Genomic DNA, 21,716 nt, shown 5'->3' with positions numbered 1-21,716 from the left:
AATCACAACAGAAGTCATCTCAGGACACTTAACACATTGAGCAGGACTAGAATACGCTCAAAATTTCAAGAGTCAACACAATTTCAAATTCCCAACATCACCCAGGGGCAAGTGTTACAGCGACAGTGGCGAGAAAAAACTGCCTTAATAGGCTTTTAGGCAGAAATCTCGTGCAGCCCAGGCCCTTGGAAGTTAAAGCAGTTGTTTATTTTAATGGTTCATATTTGGTCAATATTGATCAAACTAATCGTGATGATACACACACACACACACACACACACACACACACACATACACTTAAAGTTACATATTCACATTCTCCTTTGATTCACGGCTGAAAACATCACATATAAATGCTAGTTATTCCTAGTGTGTGTTTCTCACATGCACACACACACACACACACACACACACACACACACACACACACACACACACACACACACACACACACACACACACACACACACACACACACACACACACACACACACACACACACACAGACACAGACACACACACACACAGTGCCACCTACAGAGATCTGAGTGGTGGCCACACGCAGCACCAACACGCCTCTCCGTGTTATAAAGAGCGGCGGTCAGCAGGGAGGAACAGCTCAGGGGTCAAAATGACAGAGTGTGTGTCGTGTGTCGTCGCCACATCAAAGCGCACACACACACACACACACACACACACACACACACACACACACACACACACACACACACACACACACACACACACACACACACACACACACACACACACACACACACACACACACACACACACACACCACAGCATCATCTTTATAATCACCGCCTAATTAGAAAGGTCCGATCTACAAGCCGCTGTGGCGTCCACGCAGACCTTCGGCTCCTCGTCTACCTTCTCTCCTCTTCATCATCTCTCTCACTTCTGTCCTCTTCCTCTCTCCTCTTCTTCCTCACGTTATATTTCTGTCTAGTTTGATTTATGTCATATCATCTTTTCACACACAGAGGACTAGAACACGCTCATCTGATCTGTTCCCACCTGGTTTTTCTACCCATCTCTCTAATCACCGACCATCCGTCCATATTCCACTCTTTCTACCTTCTCCTCATCACTCTCTTCCTTCTCTCCTCTCCTCCAGCCAGTCTCCTCCTGTTCCCTTTAAGGAGGAACGTACCATAAAACCACAACCGAGGACGGTCGTCGGTTCGTTTGCTCCTCTGCTACACATTCTCCCATTAAAGCATCAAAATAATAACCCTATAAAGTGATGGAGATAATGTTCGACTCATTCTTTAGTGATTTATACTGAATGTTCTCATTCTGCTCACACTATGACACCATAATGGATAATAATGATTGGGCGTTATGTGCAGACAGATTAAAGTCCGAACCCTGAAGATAAATCCTCGTTGAGTGTTTGGATGACAGCGGTCGGGAGACTTTAACTCATCCTCATGTAATAAATGTTGAGTTCACAATATAAAAGAATAGAATAAACTATTTCCAATGTTTATGAAATATATATAATAATTTAATAATATAATGATAATATATTATATAAATGTTCTAAACAGCGAAGGAAGAAGCACTATGCTTTCCTGCTATTCCATATGAATACAAACTGCAATACATTAATTACATAAACCAACGCTCCACTTAAGAATAAAACACTATATTTCTACTTTACACGATTGTGTTTTCTTAGCAAAAAGGAAAATAATAATAAAATAAATGAAAAGCTACAGAATAACGATGCTATCAGCATTTAGATTTGTTCCCTAAAACGACGGCTCCACTTACGGGACAGAGGAGGTGCAAAACTGGAAGGATGGTGCTTTTATTTTCTCTGGTAGCCATCAGTATCTGCGGTTACCAAAGTTACCACGGTTACCACGGTTTCCAAAAAGCATCAACGCCAGATCTTTGAAGTTTCGATCTCGAGCAGCGGAAAGAGACAAACAAAACTATTCCATCTCACTCCAAAAGTCACGGTGTGATGTCATACTTGCATACGTGTGACGTCATCACACATTAATTCACAGAGGCTGTGTGTTTGTGTCGGTTGCAGTGAGGGAAAGAGTCCGGGACTCCATTACTCGGAGCAGCAACGGGAACCCATTGTCATAAACAACGTCTCACTTCCAGCCCGATGGTCTGGATGAGTCGCCGGCCTGCAGCGCGTCGTGGCCTCGGAGGGGAAACACAACGCCGTCAGCTGTCTCTGTGACGGAGGCGCTAACAACAAACGGCCCGCCACAGGAAATGTTGTCTGTTACCACTTTAACACGTTGCTGCAGAATCTCCCCGAGGTGTTTTATTTGGGTGGAGATCTGGAGAACGTGGAGGCCGACCGCCGCCGCCGCCGGCATGTGTTTTCATCAAATCATCCACTGAGCTAATCTAAATAAATCTGTCACCCATTTGTCAAGTTGTTCTCGAAGCAAGGGATCTCATTTCAAAGCAGGAGATTTAGGATGTGATCGTGGATTGAAGGCAGGAGCCCAAGTGGAGTGTTTGTGGTGAGCGGGAAGCCGATAAAGTTATTTCAGAGAGAGAGAGAGAGACAGAGAGAGAGAGAGAGAGACAGACAGACAGTGTGAGGGAGACGAGGAGGACGAGGGCCAGAAGAGAGGCAGAGAGGAATCACTCTGTGATCTCAACTAAACTCTGAACTAAGATCCTGGAAATCTTTGAACAATAAAACCGGGATCCAGCAGCAGCAGCAGCAGTCTGATCACAGTTGAGTTGTCTTCCAGACATGTGGGCGATGGTTATGTGCTTTTGATTGTTGACAGTAATCGTGTCCCAATAAAAGCTGCTTTTGTTGCGCTGGCACATCATGTGTACAATTTATATCCGATATCCACGAGGATCTGAGACTCTAAATAAGGTCTGGAAGCGAGCGGAGGGCACTCTGAAAGCACTTTAAAAGGAGCTGCTCTTGGCCTCCATCTATTCTTTGTTTCCCTTCACATCCTTCTTTCATTTTCTCTTCATCTGTCAGCTCTCTATTCACTTCATCATCGATGGCTGAACTGAAAACAGAAACAACGCTGTCGCTGCGTGTGTGAAAGCAGGGTTCCTCCACCTTCTCCAAAGTCACGTTCAAGCACTTCTCAAGCATTTCAAGGTGCATTTTCATGCTTTTCCAGCACCTTCCAGCTGTGGTAAACTCCATATTTGTATTAATACAATCCTTAGTATACGGTCTACTTATTATTGCACTTGTTCATCACATTAAATGAGATGTTATTATAAACAACCAACATGATGTTTGAAGCACTTTTCAAACCTTGAAAACCCCACACTAAAATTCAAGTGATTTCAAGGATTTCCAGCATCCGTATGAACCCTGTAAAAGGTTATGAACAGAACTTTATTGCTGTATTAGAGCCTTGTTCTGGAGGTCCATGGTATCTGGGTAATTGGTTTGGCCTGCGGTGATAAGAATCAGAGAACTTCTACCATGCTCTCCTCCTCCGTATGAAAAATAAACCCGTTAAAAGCTTTAATCCCTGGATGTGATGATGTTTCAGGATCAAAGTTGGCGCGTTGCTGTTTTCCTGACGTTTCCAGATGGTTACGCAGAAACAGCTGAGAAGCCGTCGTTGGAAACTATTTGTGAAAGAGCCGTCATTCCTGATAAATATGATGATTTCTATATATAACATCATAAAAATATAACTGATGCTAACGCAGCGCTAACGCTAACCCCATCAGGATCCGCCATTGCAGCTTTGAGCGAAAAGCCGACTCCTCCGTGCTGTTAGCCACGCCCCCTAACCTCCTGTAGCTCCTCACAGGATGCCGATTGGTTGGGACACGAAGCACACGACTTGAAGCCTGACAAGATGGACGTTCATGTGATCTCAGGATTGGCCCTCGTCCAATCACAGGGCGTCCATCACAGGTTCTTCCGTACGGCTCTGCGTGTGCCGTCGTGTTTGAGCGTGATGGAAAAAGGAGGCGAGGTAACTTGGATTCTGGATTCCTTCCTGAGGATCAGCAGAATGAAACAGCTGCTGTGCTGCTGTTGTAGAGCAGGAAACCAGGGTGGACACGTGCACAGAATCTCAAGTCTTATCATTTAACTATCAGATACAACTATTTTATTCTTTTACGTAATAGTTTCATTTTGAAGCCGACGTGTAACTGTAGTTCTTAATGACTCAAACTGTTACTTTGCATGAAGAAAGCAGTGATTTTCAATAGTTATCATTCAATAGTTTGTTTCTTTGAGCCAAAACCACCAAGGATTTTCAGTTTCTTTGAAACGTCCGTGGTCTCCACCGGACAGCAGCGATAGATCCTGTTTTCTATATCTGAATCCGTTCTGAGATCCATCCGTCTTGCACCACATGTTTATGTGCTCCGCTCGCTGGAGTCCAGGTCTTAATGCGTGCAGCAGACCTCCTCCACTTATTCCATCATGTTCTGCCAAAAAGCAAGCTTCCTGCAGATCCAGATCCAGATCCAGATCCACATCCAGATCCTGTGGCCCTGGGCCACTTGGTCTTTCTGTGGATTCTGGTCACATGTGCTCAACAGTTTGGCGTGCGGCGGCGACAGGTGCACGGCTCCACGGTGCGTTTCGTGTTTCTGCCCGTTGCTTCCCTCCAGGTCGAGCTGAATCAGACACTGTCCTCTACGAACCCTCCTGGTCCGGCTCCAGTTCTGATCATTACCCTGCCCTGTGACCTTTGACCTCTTGCTCTCTGAACTATGTACTTATATATACTTATCAGTGCCTCTAAGATTACAATTCTAATTTGTACATTCATTTGGCACCAAACAAGACAGATATTTTATTTCCTCTGTAAAAGTCTACAACCTTCTACTTCTCTGGTTTATGGGCTTCAGTTCAGCAGTTTTATTCTCACACATCTGGTTCAGGGCCTCGTGGATCGGTCTTAAGAACCAGATCTGGAGAGCAGAGCGGACGAACACGAGGACTGTAAAGGCTCCGGGTCCTGGTTCTTACCTGAGGCGTAGGGCAGGAAGCAGCTGGGGTTGAACTCCAGCTTCTTCATGAAGCGGATGTGGCTGTTGTCACGGAGACAGTAGAGGTTCCTCTCGCCCAGGACAAAGATGGAGGAGGAGGCGTGCGAGAAGGAGGGCACGCAGAGGTCCAGGGCCTGCTCCCCCAGGACGAAGGTCCAGTCGGGCTGGAGGAGGGAACACACACGATGTTAATAACATGATATTAATATTTTATTATCTTATATCTGGTATATTGTGCTCCCGTGCACTTTACCATGTAGTAGCTTCTCTAAGTGCAGCGACTCAGCTGCCTCCTGGTTCATGTACGTTACTTTAAAACACCGACATTCTAATTAGAATTAACAGGAAGGAGTTTATGTTCTTACCTTATTTTACTTTATTTTAAAATATAGTTCTATATTACAGTATGTATGTAATAATGTCCGGTGAGTCCTTGTTGTGGGCAACAAATGTATATTTACAGATGGCTAATTGAGAAGAATAATATGCATTATTAATGATTGGATGGACCTAGAAATTGTAATTAAAAAGATAATAAAAAAAAAAAAAGTATTTCATACATCTCTTCCTTTGCTTTTTTGAGTTGACCCTGACTTTTTCTTTTCATATTATTAAATTATTACTAGAATACTGCCGATTCAGAGACCCGTCTGTCTTCTACAGGTTCCTGGTTGAAGAATGAATTAAGCAGCTGATAGGAAGTGGACATGGACCCAAGCGGTTGCTAGGCAATGCAATTCTGGTGAAGGGTCTATAGAGAAGATGAACTAGCTTCTATCACCAGTCTATTATGCACATTAACGTTTTTGAAGGTTCCCAGGAGAGACTGGGGGTTTCTGGGTAAACCTCAAAGACGGACTCACCGTCAGCCTCTTGCCTCCGGTCTTGGGGGGCAGGTCTGGATCCTGGCGGTTCTCTGCTTCTGTCGCCACGGCCAGAGTCTCGTACCTGGGTAGTCACGGAGACACAGACCGGCACGATCAGCTTCCTGTCAGAGTGGCGTTCGCCAGCACACACCGCTTTATATCAAAGATGCAGGCACTTGGTATTTAAAGTTTCTTGATTGGAGTATTTTTTTTTTGTGTCCGTTTAGTTCATTGGCTTCTTCATATCCCCTTTAGAACGAGTCTAATACGTATTATGTTGAAATTGGATTTTTATTTTATATATATAAATAATTTATTTCTAAATGATATAAATATAAATTATATATTTGATTATAATATATATATATTATTTATTTAATCATTTTCTTTTTGTTTATTCATTTTCATCTTTATTTCAAAGTTTGAAATAAAGAAAGAATAATAATAATAATTATTATTATTATTATAATAAAAAAGTTGCATATCTAACTAGACTAGAAAGGCCACATTTACTCTCCTCATTGCTCTAAAATAAATAAATAAAATAGAAAGCTAATTGGACACAAACTTTCGTGACTGTTTGGTTACAAACTTTCCAACAACAAGCTGTTTCCCTGAGAGCGTTGCGTGAGTGGAAGGGCAGAGATCCGAGAACACGTCACTTCATTTAAATAAATGTATAACTGGGTGAACTCACAGCGAGCGTCTCACGTTCTCTTCCCTCGTGGGGTCGACCAGCTGCTGAACAGCAGTCTATCAGTTTTAATCAGCGAGCTGTTGGTGACCGGCGGAGGATAAAGTGGTCAGACTGATCTGTGGTCAGTTGACTTTGGCGTCTTCAGCCATCAGGAGTTTTCCAGTAAGACGCTGGCAGGCGACGCTTGGCTTTGGCGAGGAATCTATAATCCTTCTCCTCTAACACCTGGATGAACGGAGTCCAGACCAGAGCAGACCAGACCAGACCAGGACCCGGCCCGACTCTGGACCGCAACCCAAACACGACATAACTGCTGATTTATCCACTCAGTTTGTTTTCTCACTCACTCGTTTGAGAAATCAACCTCATATCCAATCCAAGAACCAGAATGCAATATGGTTGCAACATTATTGGCTCCTCTTTCTCTTGTTTTTTTAGCTCGCTTTAAGCAAAACAACCCGGCACAAAAAACAAGATTACTGATTTCACTTCGATAAGGATTTCGAAGTTTAACCAACAGATCATCATGTCATGTTATGGCATTGTTGGATGGCAAACTATATATATATGTATGTGTGTGTGTGTGTGTGTGTGTGTGTTTATGTTAGCATTGTCATGAGCATGTTAGCATTGTTGTTATGAACATGTTAGCATCGTCACCACAGAGGTTGGCGACACTTTTCTTGTTGATTTTCCCCTCTTTCTTTCTTTTCTCTGTTGTTGTTTGTTGTAGAAGAAGTCACATGACCCTGAACAACACTTTACACCCGTATATAAAACACATAATGACCACGTACAGCCTTGAAAGTGATGCTTCTCCCGTATAACGTTGTGTATTACAGAGTGAAGCTCAAAACGTAGACGCCGGGTTTGTAGGTCTGAACCTGCCGTTCGGTAGCCGACCCGACAAACGCAGAGCGGCTAACGAGCTGCTTTATGGACGACTGCCAGTAAAGAAAACCTTTTCATCACACCATGACCATTTCCTGGGGAAGAAAATGGACTAAATTAAACATGTCAGCGGTTTCAAGCTTTTAAAACGACACTCAATGCGTCGGCGGGCGACTCCTGAACGAGTGAATGGACTCAATTCAGCCTAATAACACTAAAACAACACGTAACATAACCGTATTCTTCCAGCTGCTCCAGCCTTCACTTACATGTCTCATTAATGATGGGATGTGAATTAAAGCTGTACAAGCGTGAGTGTGTGTGTGTGTGTGTGTGTGTGTGTGCTCACTTCCATCAGCCAGGAGTTGGTTGGATGTGGATTTAAGTGTTATGAAAGAGGGCAAAACTCACACAAAGCCCTGTGTGTGTGTGTGTGTGTCTGTGTGTGGGAGAAAACCTGGAAAACCACAAAAATCTCATTATTCACGTGCATGCCTAACATATGAGGAGGGAGAACAAGACACACACACACGTGCGCGCACACACACACACACACAGTATTTTTGTTGTCGTTTGCCATTTGAAAGTGTTGGTGAACATGTGTGCTCTCCCAAACACGTGGGCAAAGTTTTGGTAGAGCTGCACCGTGTGTGTGTGTGTGTGTGTGTGTGGAGGTGTGTGTGTGTGTTTAGGCGGTATCATGTAGAGTGCAGAATACGGAGGTCAAGGAAACAGTGTTCTCATTTATATGAAAGAGGATCTTTCCACAAACAAACACTCATTAACCTTAAACACACACACACACACACACACACACACACACACACACACACACACACACACACACACACACACACACACACACACACACACACACACACACACACACACACACACACACACACACACACACACCCTCTGAAACTGTCGGAGAGATGATGAACATCCAGCGGTGGTTGAATGAATCATCACCGTGTTGTTATTATGTATTTTATATTACGTACAGCTCCATCTACAAAGAAGCCGGGCTTATATTAAGCTTTCTCTGCCGCTGCTCACCATTCATCGATTTCAGTCATTTCATTTTTATTTATTGATACATTTGAAGTCGAGGGGCCATCAACAAAGTCGATCGCAAAGCATTTCAGTTGAAACATAACTTGTTAATGTTCCCCTTGAGCGGTATCAGGACTCCATCTGCTACGCTGAGTTACTGCTAATTCACTTCCTGTCCCTCTACTCTTCACATTAAAAGCCTTTATTGTGAAACATCCACGAGAACTTCGGTGACTCCGGCGTCCGTGCGCATCGCTGCTGTCGTTCATGCATATCAGTTTAGAATACTGCAGGTGCTAACGGAATAATGAGGTTGCCATGGTAACCAGCTGTTGGGGCTGTGCCCATTTCATCCAGTTAGGACTCTGAACTGGGAACACCAAGCTGGTGGCTGTAATAACGCAGTGTGTTTTTGTGTCCAGTGAAGTCAGTGTTTCCATGGAGATCTCTGGTCTGGAGGGGGGGGGGGCATCCAGATAACAAACAGCTGGGAGAGAAAACTACACCCACACAGTCTGAGCCTCCTCAAAGCTCTCCATGCCAGAGGGAAACAGGAAGTGTGCATGTTCTTACATTAAAGAGAGGTTATTTCCCAACAAACAGCGTGTGTGTGTGTGTGAGTGTGTGTGTGTGTATGTGTGTGTGTGTTGCTCTGCCGCTCACTAACCATCAGCAGCTGATGCTGAGGACAGTGAACGCTGCCAGGTAACCTCAAATAACTTCAGAGTGACTTCGGCCTGCAGACGAGCACCTGCAGAACTTTGATCTTATAATGTCTGAAATACATTTTTTTTTTTACTTTTAATTGCTTTAAAAAAAAAAAAAAACCTTTGCAGTAGTGAATTGATTCTTTCCTGTGTCTGGATGAGAACAACGTACTTGTAGCTTTCCAGTTGGTGTGCGGAGGAGACGGTGAGGAAGCTGTCGGTTCTGGGGTTGTAGACCAGCGGACCGGGTAGCAGGAAACCAGGGAGGAACCGGCCGAAGGTGTAGCTGTCCTGCTCGAAGAACATCAGCATCCCGTCCATTGACTGGATGCACAGCGAGTGGTGACCTGGGGGGACAGAGGGCATTCATGAAGACCACATACTCTCAGTGTTTATGGTCAACATGGGATCCTCTAGAGGAACCCAGGTCAGCACATACTGGAGCGTCTGACTGTGAATACAAACATGCATAAAAGTCAAACAACGAAAAGTTAGATCTTCGGCAACAATTTTGACAAAAAAAAGTAAGAGTTTGATATGAATCTGGTGTTTTGTGATTGGCCAGGAGTTTCGGAGGAGTGAGAGTTGAACTTTCTGTCTGTTCAACCAAACTCTGCTGTTTTAAAAGCCATCCTGAAACAAATGAATGGCTTCTGTTTAATTTCAGCCGAGATGTCGTGTTGTGCTACGAGGTGTGTTTCTCCCTCTGGCTGAATCTGATATCTCCATTAACACCTCCACACACACACACACACACACACACACACACATACACATACACATACACATACACATACACATACACATACACATACACATACACACACACACACACACACACACACACACACACACACACACACACACACACACACACACACACACACACACACACACAGAGCACCATAAAGCAGTGGGGCTGTGTGACCAGAGAACTATAATTAGGCCTCAACGCGCTATTAAAACTCACGCTGCCATCAAGTAGAGGTCAGGGAGGCAGCCACCTACAGCGCTCTACACACACACACGCACACACACACACACACACACACACCCTCTCGACATCTATCACCAAGGATTTAGACAGAAAAGCTACCCACTCCTACACACCCTACTAAGCATGTGTGTGTGTGTGTGTGTGTGTGTGTGTGTGTGTGTGTGTGTGTGTGTGTGTGTGATGAGTTCAGGTCGGCCATTAACACGCTGAAGCATAAAATCTCTCACACCCTGAAGTGTCGGAAGCATCATAATAATAATGAAGCAACAGCTCCATGAGTGTGTGTGTGTGTGTGTGTGTGTGTGTGTGTGTGTGTGTGTCTACTATGCCAGGTAACCTATCAACCCTTTTACAGCCGGCGTCATAAATATATAATAATAATAATGTGCCCATGTTGTCATCGTTAGTGTCGATTTTTTGCCACCAGTGAAGGAAGTGACCATATTTGGACTGTGGAAGGGCGACGGGTGGATCTGATGAAGCAGCAGACATAACCCTTACTGGATCTGGATCCATTTGGATTCAAAGTTAGCTTCATAGTTCAAGGTCAACTTTACAGCTAAGTGTTAAAGTCATCTTAGTAGCTAACTAGCATTGGTAGCGTGGTAGCGACCTGTCAATCAGCAGGTAAGCCCCGCCCCCTAAAGCATCCCCTGCTTTCTGGTCTGTTGGACTCTAAATGGACCATAATGTACTAAATGAACATCATGCTGGATTGAAGAAGAATTGGAACTAGAGTTTGAGACCATAAACTCATGTTTACAATGTTTACTGAGATAATACATCAAGAGAGAAGTAGGACCATTTTCTCATAGACTTCTATACAAGCAGAGAGGAGTCGCCCCCTGGTGGCCAGCAGGGAGAATGCAGCTTTAAGGGTCTCCAGCGTCAAGGTTGCTGCCTGGCCATCATCCGTTTTATAAATGGATTGTTGATCAATCATTAGCGTGTCATACGTACTTCTTTAAACTAAACTAAAGAAGATATGGGTCGGTTATTAAGCGGCGGTTTTACTGGTGTGTGTTAGCACTCAGGTTGTGTATAGGATCCTACTCTGCTTCTTCTCATTTGGTGGGGATATATATAAAAAAACAGCGAAATGAAAAGCTGAAAGCAACTTTACTTGCAGTTGATTTAGACGATGACTGTGCTTTGCTTTGTCAGGCCTCCAAAAACAGCCGAGCAGCCGAGGAGTGGACCTTCCTGTCGGGTATCTGGTGGACGTTTTCCCGCCCTGAGAAGCAGCGCCACGGTCAGAACAACACTCGCTCTGACAGCCTGACGCAGCCGGGCATCATTAATAATAAAGAAAAGTGCTACGTCCCTGAAAAGGAGAGCCAGAGCAGCGGCGGTGTAATTTCACACGCCCTGGTATAACGTGTCAAAGAGGCCTGTATGAGACGCAGACCCGCGGAGGAAACGGCTCTGTATTAGTGTCATTAATAAGACATGTTGAACGAGCATTCGGAGCAGCCCACAAAGCACAGAGGCTGGCCGCACACCGTAGTGGGCGGAGCCTCACCACAGTGGGCGGAGCCTCGCCAACGCATGGGAGTGTAATATGGAACTCAACTAAATATGGTAAATTAATCTAAATTCTCCTTTCCTACACCTTCTCCAAAGTCAAACTCAAGCACCTTTCAAGCATTTCAAGGTGCATTTCCATGCTTTTCCAGCACCTTCCAGTTGTGGTAAACTACATATTTGTATCCAATACAAAACACCACACTAAAATTCAAGTGTTTTCAAGGATTTCCAGCACCTGTACCAACCCTGCCTGCCTCTCTAGGTGTTTTCCAGGACGTGTTTTCTATCAGAGTCTCGTTATTTCGTGTTCCAACATCAAGTGCTGATATTCTTTATTCGCTCCCAACTTGAACTCCTTCTGGCATTTGCCAAAACTGCCAGATTGCCAGTCCGCCCATGTGTGTATCTATATGCGTCTGACCAAAAGCTTGAAACGGTCCACGGAGTGTGTGTGTGTGGCTGTGTGTGTGTAGCTCTATAATAGCAGCCATTTAGCAATGCTGTAGGCGCTTTAATAGCAGCTCTACTAATGCTGCTCTAATAGCTGGGCTGCCTTGGGGTTTGGGTCACATTCAGGCCACACACACACACACACACACACACACACACACACACACACACACACACACACACACACACACACACACACACACACACACACACACACACACACACACACACACACACACACACACACACACACACACACACACACACAGGCCTTGCAGGATTATTACTAGAATAAGAAAAGAAACGACTAAATCCATGTAGTTTTTCAGCCTTGTCTTGATATATATTTAATATATTATAGATGAGTCTGCAGCAGGACAGTTAAGTGATGACAGTAAATTAAAATTAAACTTAACATGAGTGCAACAATAATTAAATCAGGGAGCAGGGAAGCAGGGAAAATTGAAGATCTGGTCACTGAAATTCAGCCAGTAAACTGCTTCTCGTTTTTTGCTTAATTTTTAGCTTGTCAGTTATTAATTTAATTAAGTATGATGTTGCTATATAGAAGCTAAAAGGAAATGATTCTTGTCAAAGGAAGTAACCTACTTGATAGAAACCTACCATTTTGAGTTTAAAACATAAATTCTAGCATTAGAATGATTGTGGTGTGCTGGGCCATGCTGTGATTCCAGCTGAGGTGAGTTACAAACAAACATACAAGCATGCTGCTGGAGCGCCCTTGAGTGAGGCTCTGGATCATAGCAGACCCAGGGGGGCTGTTCTGTACCTGAACTCTGACCTGAGGTGGTTAAAAGGGGAATTTCCCTGCAAGAGGCAACACAGGATCCCTTTCATTCAACTGTGGGAACTACAAAAGGGACGGCCTGCACCGCCATCTAGTGGTGACAACAGGGAGGAGGGGCAGGAGCTCGGTCCTCATCACGATGGCATCAATTAGAGGAGGGGAGTGTGTGTGTGAGAGTGTGTGTGTGTGTGTGTGTCTTTCAGTGAGTCATCGTGACAATTTGTGTACATTTCCGGAGATGCACAGCAAATGTCCTCGCACAATGTGCCGTCCCAATAAAGGCCTTGCATTCTGTTCTATTGTATTCCATTAAGAACGTGGTTGTATGGCTGCATGTGTGTCTCTAGCTGCGTCCCAATCCGGCGGCCGACCTTCAGAGGACCTTCACGGTCTACGTCGGTCCGAGTGTATGTTTGTGTGTGTTGGAGAGAGAGAGAGAGGGGACAGGTGACCTCTTGGAAAGCAGCAGGTACGACCAGAAAGCATCACATGGTTCATGGTACGCACCGCGCACGTGCATTCACCTCGGCCAAGCTACTGGTTTTAATGAGCCCACACTGTTCTTCCTGTCCATCACTCACACACACCTGGACAATACAGCCTTTCTTTGGTAAATGCCATGTTCCCGGTTTAAAGGGGGTTCCCCGCGTGTGACGGTGTTTTTCTTGGAGGCCGACTCCTGGAGGGCTTTCCCCTACTTGGTTTTTCCGAAAAGCTCAATTGACTGGAGAGAGAGAGAGAGAGAGAGAGAGAGAGAGAGAGAGAGAGAGCTGCTATGTGACCTCTCTCTCTTTCCATCCTCCTCTCAGAGCCTATTAGGGTTTTATGGACCGGTCCTGCCAGCTTCCAGCGTTGCCAAGGCACATCCACAGATGTTCACTCATGCACACGTTTGTACTCGTGCACTTGTGAGGACACCCTCTCTGACATAATGCATTCCCTGGACCTGAACCCAGACCTTAAACATCACAACTCCGTTGCCTAATCCCAAGCCCTTGGCCTAAACTGAACCCGGGACCAAGTCTCAACTCTCAAAGGGCCTTTTAGAAGGTGACGACCAAACAATCTGTTCTCACTTTGCAAAAAAACGTACTCGCTGCCAACGTTTAAAACCCAACATCCTCCCAAGATGCATTGCTGTGATTTGTCACTGCTGTCAGAGAGGCAAGACTCAGTAAGGTAGGATGTGAATGCGAACATGTTTTAAAAATTAAAATACAAAATCTGGAGAATCTCCATTTCATCTCAGTGGTCAGGGCGGTAATAGCAGCCAAGCGTATAAAAGTTGTCCGTACCTGTGACGCCCCCGAAAGTGCCGTAGGTCATGTTGCAGACGGTTCTCTTCAGGTTGTGTTCGTAGACCAGCTTCAGCTGGTACTGGTCTCCGTGCTCCACGTTCCCCGAGGTCCCTGCGGACACAAACACGGATCAGAACCCAAGAAGGAGACTGATTGGTTGAGACTACGGAGGAGGAAACACCAGTTTGTGTGTGTTTTACCTGAAACGGAGAAGATGGAACACTTCCTGGGGTGAAGAACAGCCAGATGGAGAAGCTCGGAACATCTGAAGAGATAACACAGGGTTCCTAAACCTTTTCCAAAGTCAAATTCAAGCACTTTTCAAGCATTTCAAGGTGCATTTCCATGCTTTTCCAGCACCTTCCAGCTGTGGTAAACTACATATTTGTTTCAATACAATCCTCAGTATTCAGTCTACTTATTATGTCACTTGTTCATCACATTAAATGAGATGTTATTGTCCTCTAAACAACCAACATGATGTTTGGAGACAGCTTTTTACAGAAGGACCACAAATGAAAGGAAAACTAATTCCACTAACAGATCCACAGAAATATAATCACCAACTATTTTCATCATCTGTTCATCATCAAAAGTCATTTTTCATTCAGAAATGTCAGAAAATGCTGTTTTCAGTCCCTCAAATATGGAGATCTTCTTTTCTCTGTGTTATATCATATATGTCATCACATAGAACACACATTTCAATCACTTTCAAGCACTTTATTCTAAATCTAAGCACTTTTCAAACCTTCAAAGATTTCCAGCACCCGTACCAACCCTCTAATTGGTTGAAATACATTATGAAACTGAGAATCGTGTATAAATGTTCACTATTGATGGCCGTGTTCTTTTTCAAATCTTGGAAACACCACACTAAAAATTGTTTTTAAAGATTTCCAGCACCCGTACCAACCCTGTGAACTGAACACAATCAGCATCCAGATGACAGTTTGTTGTCTTATTGAGAAACTTTTTTTAAAAACACACGAGTTCAACAATCTCAGTTTGAACCACAGAACTTGCAGCATTTTCAGTAATTCAGCCAAAACATGAAAATACCGCTGAGTCATTTACGGGTTTTAGGCCTCATTCCTGCAGCAGTCCATGTGAATAACATAGTTGCATGTTCTTGCTCGGAGGCACCTCGGCCGGGCACATCCTGCCACAGGAAGCTGAAGGGTGGAATCCATCATATTTTAACTCATACTTCTAAAATAATTCCTGTAGCAGCTGGTGGAGCTTTTTAAACACGGGGTTGTGGTTGAGGTGTAGATGATGGTCTCGGTGATGTTGATCCTACATTTTCACGTATTTCCTGAACCACAAACCCACAAAGAAGGAACCCGGTCCAAGTCATTTGGACCCAGAACAACTGTTGTCTCACTGACTTCCAACCACTGTTGTAATGTTTGCAGAGAGAACAACAAGGGAGGAGGAATCTGGATCCCACAAGTTCCCTTTCAACCCGGTCGGACTCTGTGCTGAGACCTTCCACCATCTGGGTTCGGCCTGACGATATTTACAACGTGCTTCGGTGGAGAGCCAGCCCTCCAACATGCCCTCCCGCCTCCGAGGAGCGCCGGGCCGAGACCGCAGGTAACCAAACACGACGCCTTCCAAAGCAGACTGATTTAGTTGGATTGGGCTTCCAGCGTGGTGACGTGGGAAAGCCAGCGCAGAAAAAACCCACCAGAGCTGTTCCCAGAAACCTCGCTGCCTTGGAAGCTTCCTGTGCAGCCGCGGACGGGCGATGGGAGGTATGGTGCTCAATGGCTGGAGGGAAGCCGCCGGGGTTGTGGGGTTCAATGTGAAGTTCAATGGAGGCGCTTTCGCCTCATTTACTGTACATGTCAGAGCGGCTTGAAGAACGGAGTGCAGAGTCTTGACCACAGCAAACACACGCAGCGTTCTCCACAAGTTCTGAAGCAGCAGCAGTCTTTACATCATCGTTTGCTTTTACCCCCAAATTTGAAGAATTCACTTTGAACATCCTGAGCTGCTGAAATAACTTTTATAACACTTTATATAATATTCAGGGTTCCTCACCTTTTCCAAAGTCATAGTCAAGCACTTTTCAAACATTTCAAGGTACATTTCCATGCTTTTCCAGCACCTTCAAGCTGTGGAAAAATACATTTGTATCCAATCCAGTCCTCAGTATTCAGTCTACTTATTATGTCACTTGTTCATCACATTAAATGAGATGTTATTGTCCTCTAAACAACCAACATGATGTTTGGAGACAGCTTTTTACAGAAGGACCACAAATGAAAGGAAAACTAATTCCACTAACAGATCAACAGAAATATAAATCACCACTATTTAATGAGCCCACACTGTTCTTCCTGTCCATCACTATTTTCATCATCAAGTCATTTTTCATGCAGAAATGTCAGAAAATGCTGTTCTCAGTCCCTTAAATATGGAGATCTTCTTTTCTCTGTTATATCATCTATGTCATCACATAGAACAGACATTTCAAGCACTTTTCAAACCTTGAAAACACCACACTATACGTTTTTTCCAGGATTTCCAGCACCCGTCACAGTATTTTATTGAATTGAATAAAACTCCGACGTTGTACAACACACGGTTCAGCGTATTGCAGATGATACTCTAATATAAAGGTTGAGATGATCACAAATAAGGTTGGGGGTTCCATTTCTCCCGGACTGAACCACGTTCAACATGTTTCTACTTGTTGGGTTGATGTATTTTTGGTTCTGTAAATAATGAAAACATATCTTCATGTGGACCTTTAATTCACGTTTTTTTTTTTCACCCGGGTGCCTACGACCTTCCAGACTAGAGCGAAGCAGCATGTTATTAAAGTTCCCTGACTTTTTGATCAAAGGTGACCCGGTTCGGTGCGAGTCTGAACTGGACCAAAGTGTCCACTAAGTGACGTCACCACATCATTCCTTTCCACCCACATTTCTTCCTCTTCCCCACTTTTAAACAGTTTGGACTGTGAGGCGTCACTTCATCATCTCTGCTCCAAAACAAGCCTTTTTTTTAATTGGAGGCGTGACCTTGACTCTGAGGGGGTCACCCGGTCCAGATCCAGTCAAAGTAGTGAAACAACTAGGAGGGGGCTTTGGGGTCCGACAGCTATGCTAGCAACTTGGCGGTTAGGCCGCCGGTATGAGCACGACTCTGTTGGGCGGCCGGACGATGACAGTAAATCATGACGGGAGAGAGAAACTCCTGACGGGGTGGTTTGGGGAATAAAAGAGACGTTGATGTGGTGGTGAGGAACAGCCGGGACAGATTTACTACGAATGAGAAGGCAGCAGGATGAGTTATGAACGGGTGTTTCTGCCCGGCAGCTTAAAGGAAGGTTTTATATAAGTTATGAAAATGATTCATATTCACAAAAGGTCGCGATGTAGAGGGAAACAGAGATCTTTGACTTGTTCAGGGGTAGCAGCACACATGGGAAGGGGAGAACGAGGGCCCAAAGAGGGGCCAACGAGGGGACAAAGAGGGGCCAACGAGGGGCCAAAGATGGACCAAAGAGGGGCCGATCAAGATCACTTTAATTGAACTTTCCCCACATTCCCGAGTCCCGGCGTTAGAGGAGCGTGTTATTAGTCTCCGTGAGAAGATGATCTAAGTCGACTTCCTTACAGACGACTTTAGACTAAAACCAGTTTGACCTACAAAACACTGAGATTAGCAGCACCATTAATGATCCTGCTGTTAGAGCTCAGATCTGATTTATCAGGAGTGCCACCGTGTTAAGACTGAAACCACCAGCAGAACCACGAGTGTCCGATTACTAACATCCATAATCATTCAACATGGCCTCTATTTTAACCCTTTGGCGGTTTGTGAGGTCTACTTACGAGACAAACTTGCCCACTTCCAACTGGATGATGGCGTTCTGAAGCTGGACCTCCAGGAGCAGGGCCTCAGCCAGACCTCCCTCGCTGGTCTTTGGGTTGGGGTGTGGGGAGAAGATCCGCAGCATCCCCATGTAGCTGCCCACCACCACCTTGTCTGCAGGGTCAGAACACAGAGAGGACAGCTGTTGTTTTTTGTGCCTCTTCTGTTCTTTGCGTTGCTATCGGACCTTTTACAGCCGATGACATCATCATGAATATTCATGCTCATGATGTCATCGGTGAGGAGTTTGGTCTCAGAGCAGTAAGAAGCTTTAAACGTTGAATTAAAACTGTCATCAGCATCTAAACTTGCGTATGTGAGCACAACATTGTTAACTAGATAGATAGATAGATAGATAGTTTATTTCGAACATGTAAAAAAAACAAAAACAAAATTATCATAAAGAAAAAAAATAAAAATATATAACAGAGTAAACATAAACTAAAAACTATAAATTCTGTTTACATATCCGAAAGGGAGTGGAAGGAAGTATAAACTTATTTTAGTCAACCCCCTTGTAATAAATAATACTACTGAAGTGTTTTGCCTTTTATCAGTATATTAATAATAACAATAATAATAACTAATGGAAGCAAGAGCAGCAAGAGACAAATTAAACTGTATTACAGAAGCAATAGGTTGACGGCGGTGTAAGACGATGACACTTCCTGTCTACACACTGACCATGTCCACTGCCGCTGTTGTCCACGTCTCCCACACACAGGCATCCCTGGTCGAACTCCTCCCCCTCGCCGAGCGCCGCCGACCACCAATCACGGGCCTTGAACAGGGACATGCTGCCTCTGATTGGACGGAGAGAGAAAGAAAGATTTATTCAGCCATCTTCTGTTTCCTCACGCAGAGCATTTAAGATCAACTATAAAAAAAAAAACATACTTTTTTTGCAAATAATGTTATCTTCTTTGCAGTGAGCAACCCTAGTAGAACAGCTGGGCGGTGAGGTGCCTTGCTCTAGGGCACTTCAACAGTTGCTAATGAAGCAGTAACAAACATTATACTTAACTTGTTCCCAGATTTATCTGCCGGCACAGAATCAAACCAACAACCCTCTGCTAAAACTCAATTATTCATCTTTGGCACGCTGACAGCTTGGACCTCCTGGTGCTCTGTCCCCCTGCAGCCAATGGCAGACCAGGAGGCCCAATCACATGACCCCCAGGAAGTCACGTGACCCCAGGACTGTGAGTGTGGCAAGCAGCTTTTCTACTTGCTAAATGCTGAGCAGGTGGAACAGGCAGCTAATCCAGAATCCATCCCATCATGGCATGTTGCCATGGAGACCAGAGCAGGAGTTAAAGACATTTTCCACCTTCTATTAGCTGATATTTAACAAAAGATGAATGTTTAAAAAGGGATTTTGGAAATATACAGATTCTTTGTATATGAGTTTTTATTATTAAAGAGAGACATTATTCGACTTTAAAGCTTTTCAAATTAAATAATAATAATAAAAACATTTGCTGGAAACACAAGAGCAAACAGCTGTTTGATTTTTCTGACTACAGATGCAGGTATTGATTAATCTCCTTATGAGAGCAGGGGAGGAACAGGAAGTTTACTTGTCCATTATCAAGTAAATCACAAAGTATTTTCTTATAGATGCCTATGATCGGTGTTGGTTTTGTTTATTTCCCCAAACCTACACACACTAGCTACTGTAGCCTCAATTTAATTACGGTTTTTAAAATCAATTTAATTATCAATTTAATATTTTAAACAAACTGTATGATATTAAACTGTACAGCAAACATATGACATAATATAACATATGAAAGTTAACGTTGTTATGTTATTATGTTTGTAATGTTTTTAATATATATTTAATTATTTTTTTAAAGTGGTAATACTGGATGAAAGGTGTAGACTAATCGGAGTTGTCAGCTGCGTGGATCTATAAATATATATAAATATAATATATCTATAAATATGATCAGAAATCCTTCCCTTTACAGTGTAAACCAGTAAATCAGTTCATCTTCTTCCACCTGTAACACCAGGTCAACTCTAGGCACCTTCTTCTATCATGTGACAGTAACTACGTCATCACAGAGTGAACTAAAAGTAACAGCGCGATCCTTCGAGAACATTTTTAAGTCGTTTACGAGGCTTCCAACGCGAGTTAATTAGCTCGCTGCTAACGACAAGCCGGCTGAATTAACTTTAGCTTAGCCGGCTAATTAGCCAGCTAGCTCTAAGTTACCTGGTTACTAGCTAGCAGGTGAGGGGACGGGGTTTTCTCCGTCGTTCGCCACGGGCTACCGAACACCTTCCGGTCGGTTCCCGGTTTTGTTTCTTCTTACCTTCACACACACTTCGAGACGACGGGTTTGTTCCTCCGAGTCACACAGAAATCACATTCCACACACCGCTGCTGGCAGCCATCGTCCTGTTGTCATGGCACTGACGCTCAACGGAGAAGCCGGGCGCTCGTGCGCAGGAACGGAAATAGGGGCTGCTGGGAAATCGATTTTTTTTTAAACTACAGACTTGATTCCTTCTAATTTAATGATTTGTAGCTTCCACTGTGAGGAACTGAGGAAAACTCATGTCAATTATTTATCACATAATAATAATAATAATAATAATAATAATAATAATAATAATAATAATAATAATAATATAATTATTGATGATGATAATATGAATATGAATGTGAATATATAATAATAATATTCATATATCATAAAATATCTTCTCTACATATCAGCACAAATCCTGTAAATCCAGGAATTTTATTGCATTTTCAAATCACACCACCAAAGAAAAAGAGAAAGAAAGCTATCTGCTTATTAAAATACAACATAACAGTCTATACATTTAGAGATGTCTCGCGATGCATATATGGCAGTCAAAGTCTATAAGCAGGGTACCAGTATATTATGAGAGAGAGCAGACATGTTGAGCGTCTTGTCTTTGCACAAGTACTTTAGTTTGTGGTGTATTTATATTTTGTTGTCTAATTATATGTTTTGACCTTCATGTTGAAAAGTTGAGGGCTCGTCCGGGATTTGAACCCGGGACCTCTCGCACCCTAAGCGAGAATCATACCCCTAGACCAACGAGCCACACATACATTGGACCAGACCATCACCATGACATGCCACGTTACATGAACGCTGTTGCACTTCGTGTTCTTCAACGCGTCTCTCGAAGTTTTCTGGCGCCCTCTACAGACGGGTTTTTGAACTGCAGGGTTCAGGGTTTAAGGTTTTAGGTCGGACCCTCCATCTCTGGACCGTTTAAAAGGAGTGATACTCCTACAGTGAAAAGGCAGCGTAGAAGGGGCAAATAAACATACACAATATGTTCATAATTTACGTTAAGAAAAAGGTACTACTACTCCTGTTTGAACAGATACTATTTATTTATTTAGTTTAATTATAATTTGCTGTATATGTTTGCTGGTCATGTTATTGCTACATGTAATCTGTTGAAACGGTGGAGTGAAACAAAGATATTAAATCTTTATTTTTTAAATTCCAAATAAGTTTTTTTATCATAAGTTG

At 43.7% G+C, this 21,716-nt stretch overlaps 2 protein-coding genes across 3 annotated transcripts in view; both read right to left on the bottom strand.

Annotated features, from left to right (window-relative positions):
* The window catches only part of bbs9 (Bardet-Biedl syndrome 9), a 100,057-nt gene extending 79,436 nt beyond the window's left edge, over positions 1 to 20,621 (bottom strand). For both annotated transcript variants that reach the window (XM_084027711.1, XM_084027712.1), the window contains exons 1-8: positions 20,511 to 20,621; positions 18,874 to 18,992; positions 18,150 to 18,303; positions 14,499 to 14,563; positions 14,296 to 14,409; positions 9,391 to 9,565; positions 5,865 to 5,949; positions 4,982 to 5,165 (exon numbers count right to left, since the gene is read on the bottom strand). In XM_084027711.1, coding sequence (XP_083883837.1) covers positions 4,982 to 5,165; positions 5,865 to 5,949; positions 9,391 to 9,565; positions 14,296 to 14,409; positions 14,499 to 14,563; positions 18,150 to 18,303; positions 18,874 to 18,985 — 889 coding nt within the window. In that variant the 5' untranslated portion in view covers positions 18,986 to 18,992; positions 20,511 to 20,621. The remainder of the gene's footprint in view (positions 1 to 4,981; positions 5,166 to 5,864; positions 5,950 to 9,390; positions 9,566 to 14,295; positions 14,410 to 14,498; positions 14,564 to 18,149; positions 18,304 to 18,873; positions 18,993 to 20,510) is intronic.
* Positions 1 to 21,716, bottom strand: part of dctn3 (dynactin 3 (p22)) — a 55,741-nt gene that overhangs the window by 16,548 nt on the left and 17,477 nt on the right. The window lies entirely within an intron of this gene.

Source organism: Eutrigla gurnardus (genome assembly GCF_963514095.1).
Source record: "Eutrigla gurnardus genome assembly, chromosome: 14".
In the NCBI taxonomy this organism is placed as follows: domain Eukaryota; kingdom Metazoa; phylum Chordata; class Actinopteri; order Perciformes; family Triglidae; genus Eutrigla; species Eutrigla gurnardus.
Note: the sequence above shows the minus strand (reverse complement) of the source record. Positions and strands in the feature narration are given on the sequence as shown.